Here is an 18,958-nt window from a genome sequence, read left to right as displayed (position 1 = left end):
CCTAGCCGAGCTCGAACCAGTGAGTTTTCACCTCCAAAGCTTAGACGTTTACTTTGCGCCATAGGATCAATGTTTGTAACTGGAACTTAATATATGGGGACCGACCTTTTACCAAGACCAACATAGACCTTTTACCAGACTCGATAAACAAATTTGATTGACAGATGTAATGACGCCGTTTAGTCCGGTTAAAGACAATGTTTTCACGGTTTCTCAGCGAAGTTTTGTTTGATGTAACCGCTTCCGTTTCAAATTTTCCACTAATTTAATTTATTTCAATTGAATTAATGCATTTTGTTCTGGTAAAAGGTCGGTCTGGTAAAAAGTAGGTCTGGTAAAAGACCTAGCCCCTTAATATATGCTAGAAAGTTAAGCCGAGAAGAGTTCTGCGAACGAAGTTTCCTAATGAGAAAATTCTAGTAATAGTTTTAATACTCTTGCTAATCACAAAATTATAACGAAAATGTTGGATGAATAACGGCCTTTTGATCATATGTTGACCGACCAACCAATCAATATCTTAAGTTTTCTGTAAGTTCGAAATAGCGGAGAGGGTTCTCATGCTTGAAGGACCGAATGCTTGAAAAATTTCAACAAATCAAAATTTCTAAGCGTACTTATTGGCTAAATGCCTTTCCCACAAAATCGAAGTCAAAAAAAACAGAAAATGTTTTAAGCTGTACAATTCGTGCAGATCTAATAAATTTTATTTTTTGTTTGTTTTTCCATTTTTCATAAATCGGTATCTTTGAAATATTAAATTTGTTCCAATCCACCTTCGATCCGGTAATATTTGAAAACTCATCTGCTTATTATCTAATCGGTCAGTATTAACCTTAACTGCCTGGATTTATTTTCTTACTTTGTGATTTTTGCGATTTACTTTGATATTTTGAATACTCAATTCTGATTGGCTCAAAGGAAGCTAAAATTGATTTCAAGCATTCGGTCCTTCAAGCGTGAGGTACGCCACCGAAATAGCTGAATCAAGCGGCAAAGTTGTTGGTGTTTTTCGATCTGGTGCGTATTCATAGGTTCCAAAATAAAAAATCAGTCCCAAAGGTTCCAAAATAAAAAAGCAGTCGCATAAGTTCCAAATCTTTTCAATCGGTCAAAAGACTAAATTAGCCGAGTCTCGGCTTAAGGTTGCCGGTGGGCTTCGCGGCAATAACCGGCTCTAAATTTCGTATAGAATCCTACCCTTTGGTGGCAAGCTCGCAACACGTTGGCGCGGCTGCGGCAGTCACTGTTCTGCAGCTTGAGTTTATGCTGGTTGAACAGTAAACAATTAATCCATAAATTCGTTGGCTCAAATTTCAACCAATCAGAATTCAAGAAGATAAATTTTGGAACTTATGCGACTGATTTTTTATTTTGGAACCTATGAATATTGGAACCTATGGGAATTCACCTTCGATCTTTCTGAAGGTCTTAGCTTCCAGATTAAAATTCGCGAAGATGTTATTTCAGCGATGCAATTGACAATTAACAGGTATTTATTCTGTCCTACGGTTCATAAATTTTGAGTTATATCATGGAGATTGTATTGTCCTATCATGTCTTTGAGAATCACATTTACTTGTTTTTTTAATATCACATCCAGCTCGTCATTTTGCCAATGTAAATTGAACCCTCAATCATTTCAGGTGAAGTTCATACACCCTTTCACGTATCAATCCCAAGTGAAGAGAAAAAGTGACTTTGACTTCGGATTTCCCCGACGACCTCTGCGAAATTCGGGAAACAATGGCGCCGCTGTCGGAAGCAACTCGGCTACGCCTCTAGGCCGAGGTCTAGCGAACAGTTCCTCATTACGTAACAAAAACCGAATGCAGAGTGTGGCAAGAACTTTTACTTCTACAATGACGTTGAATAAGTCGTACTTGCTTCTGATTGGTCGAGGCATAGACGACACGATGCAGTCTTCGTCATCCAATAGTGCTTACAATGCTTCATCTGAGAGTGGTTCTGACACAATATATAATGTACTTCTATTCCAGTGAAAACGAATCCCAAGAAAACTGAATCCTTAAAATCTACTCAAACAATATTTGTAACATTCGTCTACTGCAGTCACACATGAGGCTTAAGAAAAATAGGCCCTATAACCACTGGCTCAAGGGTCAGGGACACCATCTCTTGTGTTTTTCTACGTCAAGAACGGTCGGAGCCAGTTCGGTTCGTTTGTGACATGAGACTACGACCCGTTACAGCTTAAAGGCTACTACTAAAATATCCCCCCACTCTAGAATTAGAAACGTCCCCATACTTAGGTCTCTAGATACCCAAAATACATGAACGCCGTTAAAAACCGGGTTGGAACAATCCGTTAAGTTACTTTTTATTAGACAGTGGAACTTTGATCCATTTCAGATGGATCAACCTAAAACTCGCCTTACCTCAACATAACAATTATAAAACACACTCTAGGAATTTAAATTAAGTACTCACATTGTAGCACGCTCAAGAACCAGGAAGTAAATAAGTCGGTAAGCAACTCAAGAATTAATAAAGTAACTAAAATGAGTTTAATGTTAGTCAGTTTTAATAATAAGAACAAGTTTTTTCTCTAGACTGTAAGTTCTCGTGAACCATTGGGACACTCTAGCTGTCCACCTTTCCACCGAAGGTTCACTCTGGTCCAGTTAATAATAGTACTCCAATCACAACAATCCAGTTCGTGGGAATGCTCTCGTCTCTGTTTTAGATGGGACAGCTCTACTCTTGTTCTATTGTGACAGAAATTGCGAATAGCAATTTCCCACCGTTTTATTTAGCAACTTTCCCGCGATTGTTACTCGATTGTTCTGACTTCTCTTTTTCTGATTTTCAGTTATCGCGAGAAAATCGTGCATGACAGGTTCCATTCGAAATTTTGAAAAACTAAATTTCACTCCAAAATCAAGTGTTTTTTTCTTCTCTCAAGGTCAAACTTCCGATTATGACCGACTGGCACAATTTTCAAGAAATTGATGATAATTAATTATTGATGAAAATTACCAATTTGATACGGAAAACACTAAAAAGAGAATTTAGTGTGTTGTTGAACCCCTTATTCGTATCCTGTCTTACGTTTTTTGTTTAAATGTTCCAATTTCAGTGCAATTGTAGATTTTAATTCACTGCAATCAACCTTCGATATCAATTTTTGAGCTAATTTATTTCAATCAAAATGTATATCAGATTAAATTCAAATCTTCAATTTATTTTCTGTTACATATATGCTTGTTTTTTCTGAACAATCGCATAAACTAGGAGATTTCTGATGGTTTTTAAGGTTTATGGAAGCTGTTTTTGTTAAGCTAAACTTTTGCATCTGGTTTTTTCGTGCTAGTTTTTGGTGCAAACAGGTTTCCTCTTGACGACAGATTTTGTCTTATGAATCCATTGGCAGATTTGGTCCTATTTTGATATATCAGCAGAGTTTGTCCCTCTATTAAATTTATTGTCGATTTTTCTTACTAGGCTCCCGATCAGAAGTCGGGCGTTTTTTCGCGACCCCTGCAACACCAAACGAGTATGCGACCATAGTGACTCAAATGGGTACGGATTGACTTTGCGCGACGAAAAAAGATCTGATGACCCATCATTGACCTAAATCGATGACCCATCAGACTATAGACCAATTTCACTTCTACCAGTTCTGGGAGAATTTTTTGAGCGATTGAACTTTAAACTTTTGACTCTAAAAAAACCAAACTGTTGGAACTGGAAATGAAATTCACGAATCAAGTGTTTTTTTCTTCTCTCAAGGTCAAACTTCCGAATATGACCGACTGGCACATACTCCCCGGACTCGAGATCGATGTCCTCATCGCGTGCTGTCTTCTGCCAGTGAATCCCAGAAAACCGAGTGTTACTCAAGATACAGTGCCAGTGGTCATTTACAGAAGTTTGCAGCAGACTTAAGCTTATCTACACCCCAAAATTCACAGCCATGTAAAATTTTCACACTATCGCTAAACAGCAATCAAAATCTGCACACACCTGCACCCTTGAATTCTTGCTTTCCAAGCCAATCATTTAAAATTTCTTTTGTCCTATTCAACCAGGAAATTGTCATGCAGCATTTTGATTTATATAATAAATATAGTATATTAATAACAATATTTGCTTTGTTAAAACTTCTTTTTCGTGAATCCAAGTTTCACCCGGATCCACGCACAAGCCCCCCTTTCCCTCTCAAGACTCAAGATCCATTCGAGCCACCTGCTCATCTCGCACTCTTCGCCTTGGAGGTACTGCACCCTGAAGTACTAGATACGGCAATTGAAGACGTACAAAACACAGCGAGTAGATGAATCCTCAGTTGTTCAACAACCTCGTAGAAACGTAGACTTCAAAAAAATCAAATTAGTGCCGCTCTTGTTCAATCACAAGACGCATGACCTCTTATTTTTTCATAATATTGCGAGTAACAACTACGACTGCAGTATCAACCATGTAACATCATGCCCCAATTAGTTAGTTACAACTCGACAAATATCAAGAAAACCGTTCCTTCTTCACAAATTAAAACAACACAAAACAAAAAACTTTTGTCAATTGAATTACTGTTTGAAAGGAATTTTATTGAATGTATGTCAATTGCCTCAAAGTAACCATTATTTGTGGTATTTATTTTTACTTTAACAATCCTGAGAAGAAAAAAACCTGAATTCAACGCTCTTTTCACGTCTTGGTACACTATGTAGTCCCTTTTTTGTGATTTTTCGTCAGTTGAAAAAAATACCGGCATGTAATCACAGTAAACAATACATAAAAAAAATAGTATTTTGAAAATTTTTCTCTTCGGCTTATAATTTGACAGTTTTGTTCCAAATGCCCCCTGTCTAAACCAAAATTTGGAAAAAAAGGAATCAACATATTTTTTGACTACTTTTTTACCAAGAATTATGAAGCCAAAAAACTCACTTAGGAACTCTATTTTAGTACCCTCATTAACTGGCCACAAAACCTGGAAAAAAAAGGATCCAAAATGCATCGCCACTGTCAAAAGTATACGCAATGGCACATTTAGGGGATTCAAGAACTGTTTTTAAAGAGAATGTTTTTGTAACGACGATGATCGTGATATTTTTTTTTGAGGAAAAACTCGCCAAGGAATGCATCCAAACAAAAATTTCTCTAAGTGTTTAACAATTCCACCAACCGTTTCAATGGTAGATGGGGAGAGTTTATTCTCCTCAAGGATTTGAATTTCTGACCACCCAAAGGGTCCCCTTTCGGTACCATTTGTTGTCATCCGCTTTAGGTCTAGTATCGCTAAATTGTTGGTGCCAGTATATTCGATTTTTGTGGTGGGGATATATCGAAATTTCTTTTTATTAATAACTTTGCCCTCAAGCAAATCCTAGATCCGCGCCTGGGTGTACGGCTGTTGAAAAAGTAAATATAAGGTAATAAAAGTAAATAAAGTAATCCATTCTAGACAATTTGATAACGCCAGAGAAAAAAATTTGCGGTGTTTTTTATTTTGCCTCGATAAAAATAGGAAATATAAGGACAAAGGTTTTTTAGCGGCACTAATTTTTGTTGAAACTGGTTTTTGTGATTTGCAGAAGAAGACGAGAATATCTGTGTGACTCATTGTGCCACTTACGGAGACCAACTGATGGTGGGGACAAGTGGGGGGCTCATTTTCCAACTCAGTCTCCCCGACACCACTCATGGGGGAGGCACTCACAATAGACAACAACAACAGCAGCAGCAACAACAGCAATACACTAGCCACACCCCTGCCAGTTCTACTAACTCAAACTCTGGTAAATTAAAAGTTATAAATGTAAATTCAATTGCATTTTGTCTTTTTTACTTAGCTTTCCTCAAATGGAAAAGGTCGAATTTTAACATGGAACGGCTGGTCATAAAATCTAGTCAGCTTAAAGGCTACTATAATAAATGTATGACACGATGGCAGGAACATGCCCAGTATTAGATATAATAATATATTTAGAGCATGTATTGCTGAAACAGAGCGCAAAAAGCTTTTCAAACTATTTGTTAAGGAGAAACAACTGTTGTGACTTTTTCAAGCAATATCATTTTTTACTCATTATTGACTTTTTAGACGAAGTTAAGCAAATTGAAAAGCAACTCTAAGCAAAAATGCAAAAAAAATACGTTTTTGAATATTTTTTAACTTGTTTTCGGCGCGGGTAGGCGCTAGCAGAAGCGTGAAGAAATAATTGATTGCAGCTAGATCAACATATAAATCACATTTTATGAGCTTTCAACAATATATGAAACAAAAGTAGAAAAAATATTGAAAGAGACCTTTTTTACGCTAATCATGTAATAGGGTGGTTTGAGCAACAATTTGTAACAGCTGACAATCCATAGCTAGCGAAAGTTCGTAACAAGAGACAATTCGTAACAAGCGATTATTTGAACCAAAAAATTGGCAAGTCGTACTAAGTCTTGGCTGTTTTGTTTTCCGAAGGGTCATCTTTTGGGACCAGTTTACGATAACCTTTTCAGGCAGACCAGTTAGTCCCTCAATGACCCAAGAATCACAAAAATCACCAAAAATGACTAACTTTGACAGGGGAGTGCGCTCATAAACTCATTTTTTTGGTCAAAAATTCCATCGAAAAAAAATGCCTGCAAAGCAACAAAACTGGCGAGTGTGGTAATTTTGGGGTTTCAGAAAGAACTCAAAAACTCTAAACGGCTGATTTATAAGAAATTTGAAAATCTTTGTCAAAGCCGCACCCGTGAAAAACTTCTTATTCACGGTACTTTATCAATCAATCAAAATTCAAAAGTTTGGAAGAAGTTGCGTATATGTGTAAAGAGCGAAAAAACTGTCCGAGCAGAAGTTTAGCTGATAAATGTTGCGAGCTGGCAGATCTGAGGCACGAATGGTTCATTTAAAAGCGCTCCGATTCGCCTAAAGCAAACAGTCCGCCGGGAGAAAGTTTTTATTTGAGTCTGTCGATTTGTTTTCGGTTTTCTATTGAAACGCTCAACGAATAGCGAGAAGATACAATTTTTGACAACTCTGATTAGCTAAAAATTATCCATAACTCAGCTTCTCTCATTTCCAGCTTAATTCTTTCAGATTTTTGAATACAAAATTCTTATTGGTTATCATAAACCAAGGGCATTTAGTCTTCCTGGTATAAGGGATTCCCCCCGATTACAGCAAAGAGCTGATCTTTAAGCACTCCTGCACATCTTGATTGATAAGAGAACAGTTTTTTTTTCAATTAATCATTAGATAAAAAAACTACAGGGGGAGTTAGGGTCTTTTCTCATTGTAGAGATCTTAGTATATTAGCATGCGCAATTAGAATTGAGTTTGTTTTGTCACATTTGCAATCAAGCAAACTCACTTGTAACTCTATTGGAACCAGTTCTGGACTTGTAGTTATAAACCAATTATATTATAAAACTATCTCGATAAAATATTACTAACGGGGCCTAGACGATAAGCAAATTAGACGGATTGTACAAAAAGGCAGTTAGACGGTATTTTATTTCAGAGATCTGGCATTTTAGACGTCGCTGCTATGAAAAGGAAAGGGCCAACAAAATTTTTTCTTAAAAGTCAAGTTTCACGAATACAAAAAGAATATAAAATGACATTACCTATCAAAACAATTAACTTAAATGAACATAAAACGTCAAATCCGAAAATTACAGAAGAGTTTTGAATTGAATAAATTATTATGCATAACTGACATGTAAAATTTACGTTCATTTTTTTAAAAACAAATTTCGGCAAATAACGCCTAGATTGTTCCAATAAATGTCCCAACTGATAATATTCTCCACTCAATTGTTTTTCAATCGCTGGATTTTAGCATTAAGCAAACGCCACTTTTTTTTTCTGTGGAGGTGGAGGTTCACCTTTCGAAAGTTTCGAGTATACATTTTTTTGTGATTTTTTCCTGTTTTTTCAATTTTTCCACAACTACCCATAAAAATGGGTGGTTTCTTCCAAATTTTCTGTTCCAGGAAGCATGCCATGATTACCAGGCGTTTGTTGTTCCGAGATTTTGTGGTCTATCATAAACGTTCCACATAAAAACTCCAGTTTTTTGGATCCATGTTTTTTTACATAATTGACAAAATTTCGATTTTTGGGAAGAAAATCTTCAGTCTTCGGCATATACCAGATTGATTTAAATTGTCAAAATTTGTAATCACCTGGTCGATTGATAAAAATCCTAGGCTGAAAATTTTGAGAAAATTTAGCTGAAATGGACCATTATTCCTGTAGGCAATAATAAGACCAAAAATTTGATTTTTTCGGAAAACTGCTTGAGTATAATGAAAATTACAGCCCAATTGATCGACTTGTGGCATCAATTTTTTCACTGCGGCGATGAAACCCGTCTCGTAATCGGATATAATAAAACCTGGTTCAAAAATTTTCGACAAAAAAACTTGACATTTTTCGTCAATTTTTTCCAACAAACTTTGGTAAGCTTCCTCTGTTTTTTCGGACATCAGAGCCTAAAGTGACGGATTTTTTGATCTTGCACTACACTGGATATTGTATAAATTTGATGAAACAATTTTGTTTCATCCAATTTATAAAATTTTTTGGGTTTTGCAAAAATTGCAGATTTTTTAGCGAACAAAAAAGCACTAATCCAACATCTTGATGTAACACAAAATCTTGATTATCGCTCGTTTTACTTCACATACCATCTATTTTCCCATTCTGTAAAATTATCGGAAGTTTTGGCGAAATTCGAGTTCGTTTTTTAGTATCCCGCTGCTAATTTTGTGAAACTCCGGTGGATTTCCGATTTCCGGATTCAGTTTAACTTGCTCGTCGTAAATCATTTTTCACCGATTTTGTCGGATCATTTTAGATTTTGGTCAGAATATTTTGGCGAAAATTTTCTTCGTCGTTGTACAAAAGGTCGGGTTCGTGACTGTGGTTGCCTGATTTTCGAATAATTTTTGTAATTTCTAAATTTGTCATTAATCTTCCGAAGCAATTGGAGATAACACAGCAATAAGGACAACCAAATTTGGTTTTGCTATCTTTTTTAAATCTATAACCTTCGTCGGTATTAAGATTTTGTCCACCTCGATATTTCGATGAAACTTTTTTGAAATTTTGCATTTTTGGCTACCGAAATTTAACTGTCTGCAAACAATATTACTTTTCTCACGCAGTTTGTCTGCAAACAATTTTAATCTCTCTCACTTTCGTCTATTTTCTCACAATTGCAGTTTTACAAAACCGTCTAATTTCGTTTTCAGTACCTCCGTCTAATTTGCTTGTCGTCTAATTTCTTAACCCCCATTACTAACTAACCAATCATATTCCACTACTAACACTGGCAATTATTTGTAAGTGCTGAAACTACTTGAAATTTCAGCACCAGAACAATTTGAATAAATCATAGACTACAGTTGTTCGCCTTTGGGACAAGCTCAAAGACTAACGCGCGAATACCAGTAAACACTAGATCTATTGAGACTAGGAGATATAAGAGTAAGATTAAGATTGTTATTAGACTAAGAAGTTGCACGAATCTATCCGGCCGAAAATAAGACAGCGTGACAAACAGACGGCGTACCTTATCTGAAATTACTCTATGAGAAAGCTACCTCTGGCTTAAACTCACTATTGCACATGTTAAGCGGCTCGCATGCAAGAGGCCACACCCACGATGATATAAGGGTCGAATGCGCGAAAATTTAATTATTGAACCAATCAGCTCTTTTCAAACTGTCCGATATGGGAATAAGTTGCGTATGCTAGTAAGCCGGTTCCCATTTCGGACAGGATTGGTTTGAGAGTTTTCGCCATGAGAATAGCCTCCGATCCGACAGTTTTCGCGCATGAGAATAGCCTCCGATCAAACTGAATTATTTGCTCTTTTTGTCTGTTAGGTGGTGCGGGCACTGTGGGGAACCCCCCGGGATGTCCAAGTAGGAGTGGTGGTGCTGGGGGGACGGCTGGACTGAGAAGAAACTCCGTCAACATCGCCATACTGCCTATCAGACATATTGGACCGGTATGGCCTTTTTAATTTATAGATGAATTTCGACCCCCCCCCCTACACATGCGGACACGCGTGCACAGACACATAGCCTCAAAAAGCGAAAAAAAGTAAGACTGTTCTCTCGGGAATAAACGTGATCAGCTTCAACACGCAGGCGAAGCAAGGCGCGAGGCTTATCGCCACTTGAAACTCAAAAATATGCCATGTAAAATTAACTACTATTGAATAGTTCTCATTGAGTTACGGTTTTTGAAAAAGTAACGGAAATGTTTATCAGAGAAAATTGCAAAAATTGAAATGATTCAAAAGGATCCTGCGACAAAATCAAAAACGAAGAGGAAAACAACATCAAAAAGGACAACTTTAAAACTTTAGAAACGTTGTATTTTTCGAAAATCCGTTAAGTTAAAGGACTTCATTAAACATGTGATCAAAAGATATGCTTGCATTGAATGATACCTGGCTGTCGCTTGGAAAGAAAAATTTGCTTTTCAAGTCATTTTGAGCTTTTTGTTACGTTTTTGAGCATCAGACAGTTTCCTGCTAAGAGTTAGCAGAAAAACGAGCCGAGTAATTTGAGCAGATGACTTTTTGCCCAAAGGTCTTAAGCTTTTTCAAAAGTTCTGTACTATTTGAAACTTCATTCATATCTGCACAAGCTAAAGACTTGTGAAAATAATCAACTGCATCTGGTAAAATAATTCAAAAAAGAAGCTGACCTCAAAAACTCAAAAAGTTGAGACATATATGTGATTGCTTTTTGTATTGTTTCAGAAACGTCTAAAATTTTTCTCAGGCTTAAATTTTTATTCAAGCTAACTGATTTCTGATTTTTTTTATGATTCGCCTTAAAATCATTTGTTTAATTACAAATAGGCACGCTGAATAAATGACTTGCAGTTCTAAATTAAGATCCAATTTAAATATATCGCAACTCGGTCGAGTTTTCTCGGGCTGGGTTGGTTTTAACGGAAAAAATCAAGATTATATGTTTATTGAAACTTAGAGGTTTTTGAGGTGATTTGTTTTTCTGTTGGATACTCAAAATATGAAAAATGTACAGAAAATTTCAACAATTTTTTTTTTAGCTTTCGTGAATTAATTGAAATTTTTCGTTAGAAAAATTTCATAATATAAAAACAATTGTAATTTCCTCTCAAAACTAAGGATCGAAAAACAAAGTTTTACGCTGTTTTCATCTCTAAAAACAAAAAGAAATGGCAGTTGTTATTATTCAATGCAAAAAAAATGCTCACGTTGGGATAATTTTAATTTTTCTCTAGAATGAGTTAAATGAGATTTCGTGGCAACTCTAGCCATTTGATTCAAAAGCTACTCAATCAGCACATAGTTATTTCAACCCGTTGGAATTTTCAAAAAATATCTATGTTCTAAACAAGAATCCTAACGTTACAAGAAAGTTCATTGAGCTTACATAATACTTTTCTTTGACTAAAATGACAAAAAGCCACATGACCATTTTTCAAACTACCTAACCGAATGCATAGAATGGCAAGTTAGACGATAAAATTGGCTACAAAGTCAAAAAAAATTGACAAAAAAGTGAAACTGGATTAACTAAAATCTTAGTAAATCTATAAACACGTCAAGAAAATATTTGCTAGCGTCAAATAGCGTTGAAAATAAGTTCACGAAAAAATAGCTTACTCGAGTTTCAAGTATTTAGCTCCTCATCCTAAACCAAACACCCATCGAACAAAATCGCCTCTTCAAACGAGCCGGGTTGGCCAAAATTCTTGCCATACAAATTTCATATCTGGAAAAGTGTTAACTAAGCAACTTTTTACAATTCCGTATGTACAAATAATTGTATGAAAACAGTACGACCAGCATTTTTTTCATCGATTTTTTATCATAACGATTTTTCTATATCAGCAAATTTTTGACAAGCACGTTTCTATGAAACAAAAAATCGATTTTCGTTTTGTTTCATGTGTTTAGTCCAAAAACACAATAACCATCGTTTTCTGTTACGCATGAAAACCCGTATCTTAAAAGGTAAGAATCACACAAGTCACCTGCATTTGTAGTTTTTCCAAGATTTTTAATGAATTAAATGAACTGCACTTGTAGATTTGCCAAGAATATTAATGAATCAAATTTCACTCAGAATTGTAACTAGAAACCATAACTTTCTGTATATGGCTAGAAAAAAAATTTACTCCAAAAAATTTGGTGGTTTCAAATTGTGGCCTATATTTTGACTGAATAAAAAATATCTTATTATTAAAAAACATGAAAATTGTTTAACTGCGATTCACCCAAAAATTCATAGTCACTTTTAATTCAGTTGTACAAAATTTCAGCCTGGAGTACGTTATACACAAAATCGCATGCAATTTTTTTTTCGGTGAATGTTTGCTTCAGCGTAAAGTGATTTTGCTATTTTAAAAATTCACCCAAAATTTTGGAACTTTTCGGAAAATTGTTCTAGTCATCTTAAAAAAAATTGCTCATCATGATGTTTTCATACAGGAAATTTTATGATATGCGTTTTTTACCCCTTCCATGTATGGAATTTTGTGACAAGCCTTTTAATTGCATGAAATTGTGTGATACGCTTTCTTGTGTATCGAAGTCAACACGGGAAATCGATTTGAGCAGACCAGACGCCGATATTGTTTAATTGACGCAAACTAGAAATAAAACAAAACAATTCGGACAAAAATTAAATTTATAAACCTTTTTTGCAACATTTACATGTCAAAAACGGTAATTACATCAATTTGCAAAATTATAGTTCCTAGCCGAGCTCGAACCAGTGAGTTTTCACCTCCAAAGCTTAGACGTTTACTTTGCGCCATAGGATCAATGTTTGTAACTGGAACTTAATATATGGGGACCGACCTTTTACCAAGACCAACATAGACCTTTTACCAGACTCGATAAACAAATTTGATTGACAGATGTAATGACGCCGTTTAGTCCGGTTAAAGACAATGTTTTCACGGTTTCTCAGCGAAGTTTTGTTTGATGTAACCGCTTCCGTTTCAAATTTTCCACTAATTTAATTTATTTCAATTGAATTAATGCATTTTGTTCTGGTAAAAGGTCGGTCTGGTAAAAAGTAGGTCTGGTAAAAGACCTAGCCCCTTAATATATGCTAGAAAGTTAAGCCGAGAAGAGTTCTGCGAACGAAGTTTCCTAATGAGAAAATTCTAGTAATAGTTTTAATACTCTTGCTAATCACAAAATTATAACGAAAATGTTGGATGAATAACGGCCTTTTGATCATATGTTGACCGACCAACCAATCAATATCTTAAGTTTTCTGTAAGTTCGAAATAGCGGAGAGGGTTCTCATGCTTGAAGGACCGAATGCTTGAAAAATTTCAACAAATCAAAATTTCTAAGCGTACTTATTGGCTAAATGCCTTTCCCACAAAATCGAAGTCAAAAAAAACAGAAAATGTTTTAAGCTGTACAATTCGTGCAGATCTAATAAATTTTATTTTTTGTTTGTTTTTCCATTTTTCATAAATCGGTATCTTTGAAATATTAAATTTGTTCCAATCCACCTTCGATCCGGTAATATTTGAAAACTCATCTGCTTATTATCTAATCGGTCAGTATTAACCTTAACTGCCTGGATTTATTTTCTTACTTTGTGATTTTTGCGATTTACTTTGATATTTTGAATACTCAATTCTGATTGGCTCAAAGGAAGCTAAAATTGATTTCAAGCATTCGGTCCTTCAAGCGTGAGGTACGCCACCGAAATAGCTGAATCAAGCGGCAAAGTTGTTGGTGTTTTTCGATCTGGTGCGTATTCATAGGTTCCAAAATAAAAAATCAGTCCCAAAGGTTCCAAAATAAAAAAGCAGTCGCATAAGTTCCAAATCTTTTCAATCGGTCAAAAGACTAAATTAGCCGAGTCTCGGCTTAAGGTTGCCGGTGGGCTTCGCGGCAATAACCGGCTCTAAATTTCGTATAGAATCCTACCCTTTGGTGGCAAGCTCGCAACACGTTGGCGCGGCTGCGGCAGTCACTGTTCTGCAGCTTGAGTTTATGCTGGTTGAACAGTAAACAATTAATCCATAAATTCGTTGGCTCAAATTTCAACCAATCAGAATTCAAGAAGATAAATTTTGGAACTTATGCGACTGATTTTTTATTTTGGAACCTATGAATATTGGAACCTATGGGAATTCACCTTCGATCTTTCTGAAGGTCTTAGCTTCCAGATTAAAATTCGCGAAGATGTTATTTCAGCGATGCAATTGACAATTAACAGGTATTTATTCTGTCCTACGGTTCATAAATTTTGAGTTATATCATGGAGATTGTATTGTCCTATCATGTCTTTGAGAATCACATTTACTTGTTTTTTTAATATCACATCCAGCTCGTCATTTTGCCAATGTAAATTGAACCCTCAATCATTTCAGGTGAAGTTCATACACCCTTTCACGTATCAATCCCAAGTGAAGAGAAAAAGTGACTTTGACTTCGGATTTCCCCGACGACCTCTGCGAAATTCGGGAAACAATGGCGCCGCTGTCGGAAGCAACTCGGCTACGCCTCTAGGCCGAGGTCTAGCGAACAGTTCCTCATTACGTAACAAAAACCGAATGCAGAGTGTGGCAAGAACTTTTACTTCTACAATGACGTTGAATAAGTCGTACTTGCTTCTGATTGGTCGAGGCATAGACGACACGATGCAGTCTTCGTCATCCAATAGTGCTTACAATGCTTCATCTGAGAGTGGTTCTGACACAATATATAATGTACTTCTATTCCAGTGAAAACGAATCCCAAGAAAACTGAATCCTTAAAATCTACTCAAACAATATTTGTAACATTCGTCTACTGCAGTCACACATGAGGCTTAAGAAAAATAGGCCCTATAACCACTGGCTCAAGGGTCAGGGACACCATCTCTTGTGTTTTTCTACCTCAAGAACGGTCGGAGCCAGTTCGGTTCGTTTGTAACATGAGACTACGACCCGTTACAGCTTAAAGGCTACTACTAAAATATCCCCCCACTCTAGAATTAGAAACGTCCCCATACTTAGGTCTCTAGATACCCAAAATACATGAACGCCGTTAAAAACCGGGTTGGAACAATCCGTTAAGTTACTTTTTATTAGACAGTGGAACTTTGATCCATTTCAGATGGATCAACCTAAAACTCGCCTTACCTCAACATAACAATTATAAAACACACTCTAGGAATTTAAACTAAGTACTCACATTGTAGCACGCTCAAGAACCAGGAAGTAAATAAGTCGGTAAGCAACTCAAGAATTAATAAAGTAACTAAAATGAGTTTAATGTTAGTCAGTTTTAATAATAAGAACAAGTTTTTTCTCTAGACTGTAAGTTCTCGTGAACCATTGGGACACTCTAGCTGTCCACCTTTCCACCGAAGGTTCACTCTGGTCCAGTTAATAATAGTACTCCAATCACAACAATCCAGTTCGTGGGAATGCTCTCGTCTCTGTTTTAGATGGGACAGCTCTACTCTTGTTCTATTGTGACAGAAATTGCGAATAGCAATTTCCCACCGTTTTATTTAGCAACTTTCCCGCGATTGTTACTCGATTGTTCTGACTTCTCTTTTTCTGATTTTCAGTTATCGCGAGAAAATCGTGCATGACAGGTTCCATTCGAAATTTTGAAAAACTAAATTTCACTCCAAAATCAAGTGTTTTTTTCTTCTCTCAAGGTCAAACTTCCGATTATGACCGACTGGCACAATTTTCAAGAAATTGATGATAATTAATTATTGATGAAAATTACCAATTTGATACGGAAAACACTAAAAAGAGAATTTAGTGTGTTGTTGAACCCCTTATTCGTATCCTGTCTTACGTTTTTTGTTTAAATGTTCCAATTTCAGTGCAATTGTAGATTTTAATTCACTGCAATCAACCTTCGATATCAATTTTTGAGCTAATTTATTTCAATCAAAATGTATATCAGATTAAATTCAAATCTTCAATTTATTTTCTGTTACATATATGCTTGTTTTTTCTGAACAATCGCATAAACTAGGAGATTTCTGATGGTTTTTAAGGTTTATGGAAGCTGTTTTTGTTAAGCTAAACTTTTGCATCTGGTTTTTTCGTGCTAGTTTTTGGTGCAAACAGGTTTCCTCTTGACGACAGATTTTGTCTTATGAATCCATTGGCAGATTTGGTCCTATTTTGATATATCAGCAGAGTTTGTCCCTCTATTAAATTTATTGTCGATTTTTCTTACTAGGCTCCCGATCAGAAGTCGGGCGTTTTTTCGCGACCCCTGCAACACCAAACGAGTATGCGACCATAGTGACTCAAATGGGTACGGATTGACTTTGCGCGACGAAAAAAGATCTGATGACCCATCATTGACCTAAATCGATGACCCATCAGACTATAGACCAATTTCACTTCTACCAGTTCTGGGAGAATTTTTTGAGCGATTGAACTTTAAACTTTTGACTCTAAAAAAACCAAACTGTTGGAACTGGAAATGAAATTCACGAATCAAGTGTTTTTTTCTTCTCTCAAGGTCAAACTTCCGAATATGACCGACTGGCACATACTCCCCGGACTCGAGATCGATGTCCTCATCGCGTGCTGTCTTCTGCCAGTGAATCCCAGAAAACCGAGTGTTACTCAAGATACAGTGCCAGTGGTCATTTACAGAAGTTTGCAGCAGACTTAAGCTTATCTACACCCCAAAATTCACAGCCATGTAAAATTTTCACACTATCGCTAAACAGCAATCAAAATCTGCACACACCTGCACCCTTGAATTCTTGCTTTCCAAGCCAATCATTTAAAATTTCTTTTGTCCTATTCAACCAGGAAATTGTCATGCAGCATTTTGATTTATATAATAAATATAGTATATTAATAACAATATTTGCTTTGTTAAAACTTCTTTTTCGTGAATCCAAGTTTCACCCGGATCCACGCTCAAGCCCCCCTTTCCCTCTCAAGACTCAAGATCCATTCGAGCCACCTGCTCATCTCGCACTCTTCGCCTTGGAGGTACTGCACCCTGAAGTACTAGATACGGCAAACTGTCTCAACAGTTCCTCTTCATCATCGGAGCTAATCACAATCTCCTCCCAAGCCTTCAGCTGCTCGTAGGATCGCATCCATTCTCTTTGCTCTTGCAACCTCTTTGCTTGGTTGGGTAGTGCCTTCACCCTAGATTCCCGGTTCAAACAAAAGGAGTTGTGCAGGCTCAAGCTCACGTTCTTCGCCAGGTCCTCCTCTAGTATCGATTCCCTCGCCTTGGTATTGTCTCTAGACATTTTACCCACTCTCTTCCATCCTGTCGTGATTGCATTACGATGGGTTAACAGGGGTCTCTTGAAAGCTTCCGGCCCAATCTCGGCCTGGAACTGTCGATACTCCTTTTGATGTTTTCTCATGTGATCTTTCGTTGTCATGTACAACCAGGACGTCAGCGTCGCCCGAAACCATGGGAAGTACCTCAAACGGCTCCAGACATGTCTGACTTCCGTTGGTATGGCGAATACCTTGCACGCAGTCTCAAACAACTCGAGTCTCCTACTGTAACCTATCGCGTATATTGACTCTGCCGTTGGCGTCCCCGCTTCCCGATACTTCGTTATATTCTCTTCTATCCATCTCAGAGCCAAGATCGTACTCACTACCAAGATCGTCACCTTCTGTCGGTGATCCGGTAGTCCGATCGACCGGATTTCTTCCATATCCCACACCAGGCAAAGTTTCTTGTGATCTGGATACCACACCGTTTGCGCTAAACAGTGGCATGGGCATTCTCCATGGGTGATTTCAATGCTCCTGAGGTTACGCTCCCCCGAGGCTTCCAAGAGAGGCTCAAGCCAATGAGAACGAAAAAACAAAATGCTTGAATACAAATCACATCTATCAAAACATACAAAAAGAACAACCCAAAGAAAAAATTTGGACAATACCATTTCTTTTAGAAAGTCCAAGAAGCAAAGAATTTCAACCACCAGATCTTGAAATTGATTTTTTAATTGATTCAGGAGCAGAATCAAATATAATAAACATTCCCACATGGAATGAAATAAAAACCCTACACCCAAAGCTAACACCTCTTGAAACCTCCAGCAAACTAGCAACAGCACAAGGATCAACATTAATAAACTACGGAAAAATTCAATTATTTCTTCTCCCCACAAGAACAATGGAGCAAAACAAAATTTTAACCAAACCATTTAAACAAATATTCCATATCACTGATATTAAACACAATATCATTGGAATACCATTTATCTCTAAATATATACCAACAATCAACATCTTGAATAGTAAAATATTAATCAAAGATAAATATACAAAAAGAAAAGACACATCCCTAACATTTTTTCAAAGATTAAATAAACAACCACCATTCTTTTCAAAATTCTATCCAATATATAACCAACAAAGAAAACACTTGAAACCACTATCAGGAAACATATACAATTTTTCAATAAAGCAAGTTCACCAATATGATAAAAAACAAAACAAACAAAAATTTTATATGTCAGATTTTGAATTCAAACCTATTCATAAATTTTTCAAAATCACAATCTCATCAATAAAATATTTGAAAAACTCGAATTCAGATATTATTTCCTTACATGTATACAACAATACACCTTACCAAGTAACATTACCTTTAGGACTTTTAGGCTATTGCGAAACCAACGCTACAATATCACCAATACACGAAAAAGCATATCGTGTAAATAATATACTCCAATTACTAGATATTTGCCAATCCACAATTCTTAATGAAGAATTATCTATAAATAGTATAATAAGTAACGAAAACAAAAATACGGATTATTTCACAAAAACCCCATATTTCAAACCTACATTCAACATAAGTAACTACACAGAGAGTCAACAGAAATTTTTAACAATGTTTAATTTCCAACATTCACAAATAACACAAGACGAATTTGAAAAACTAGCAAAACAGCTAATTAAATATTCATCAGTCTATGCAACATCCAAATTTGATGT

The 18,958-nt window shown here is 36.3% G+C and overlaps 1 protein-coding gene across 1 annotated transcript; it reads left to right on the top strand.

The window, feature by feature from the left end:
- Nucleotides 1-5,607: 5,607 nt before the first annotated feature.
- Nucleotides 5,608-14,862, top strand: LOC134842781 (uncharacterized). Its single transcript, XM_063859267.1, has 3 exons — nt 5,608-5,765; nt 9,862-9,986; nt 14,384-14,862. The coding sequence occupies exons 1-3, from the start codon at nt 5,615-5,617 to the stop codon at nt 14,738-14,740; spliced, it is 633 nt and encodes a 210-aa protein (XP_063715337.1). The 5' UTR covers nt 5,608-5,614; the 3' UTR covers nt 14,741-14,862.
- The last annotated feature ends 4,096 nt before the right edge of the window (nt 14,863-18,958 follow it).

Source organism: Symsagittifera roscoffensis, chromosome 3, assembly GCF_963678635.1.
Source record: "Symsagittifera roscoffensis chromosome 3, txSymRosc1.1, whole genome shotgun sequence".
NCBI classification, from domain to species: Eukaryota; Metazoa; Xenacoelomorpha; order Acoela; family Convolutidae; genus Symsagittifera; species Symsagittifera roscoffensis.
This window is presented reverse-complemented; position numbering and strand designations above follow the sequence as displayed.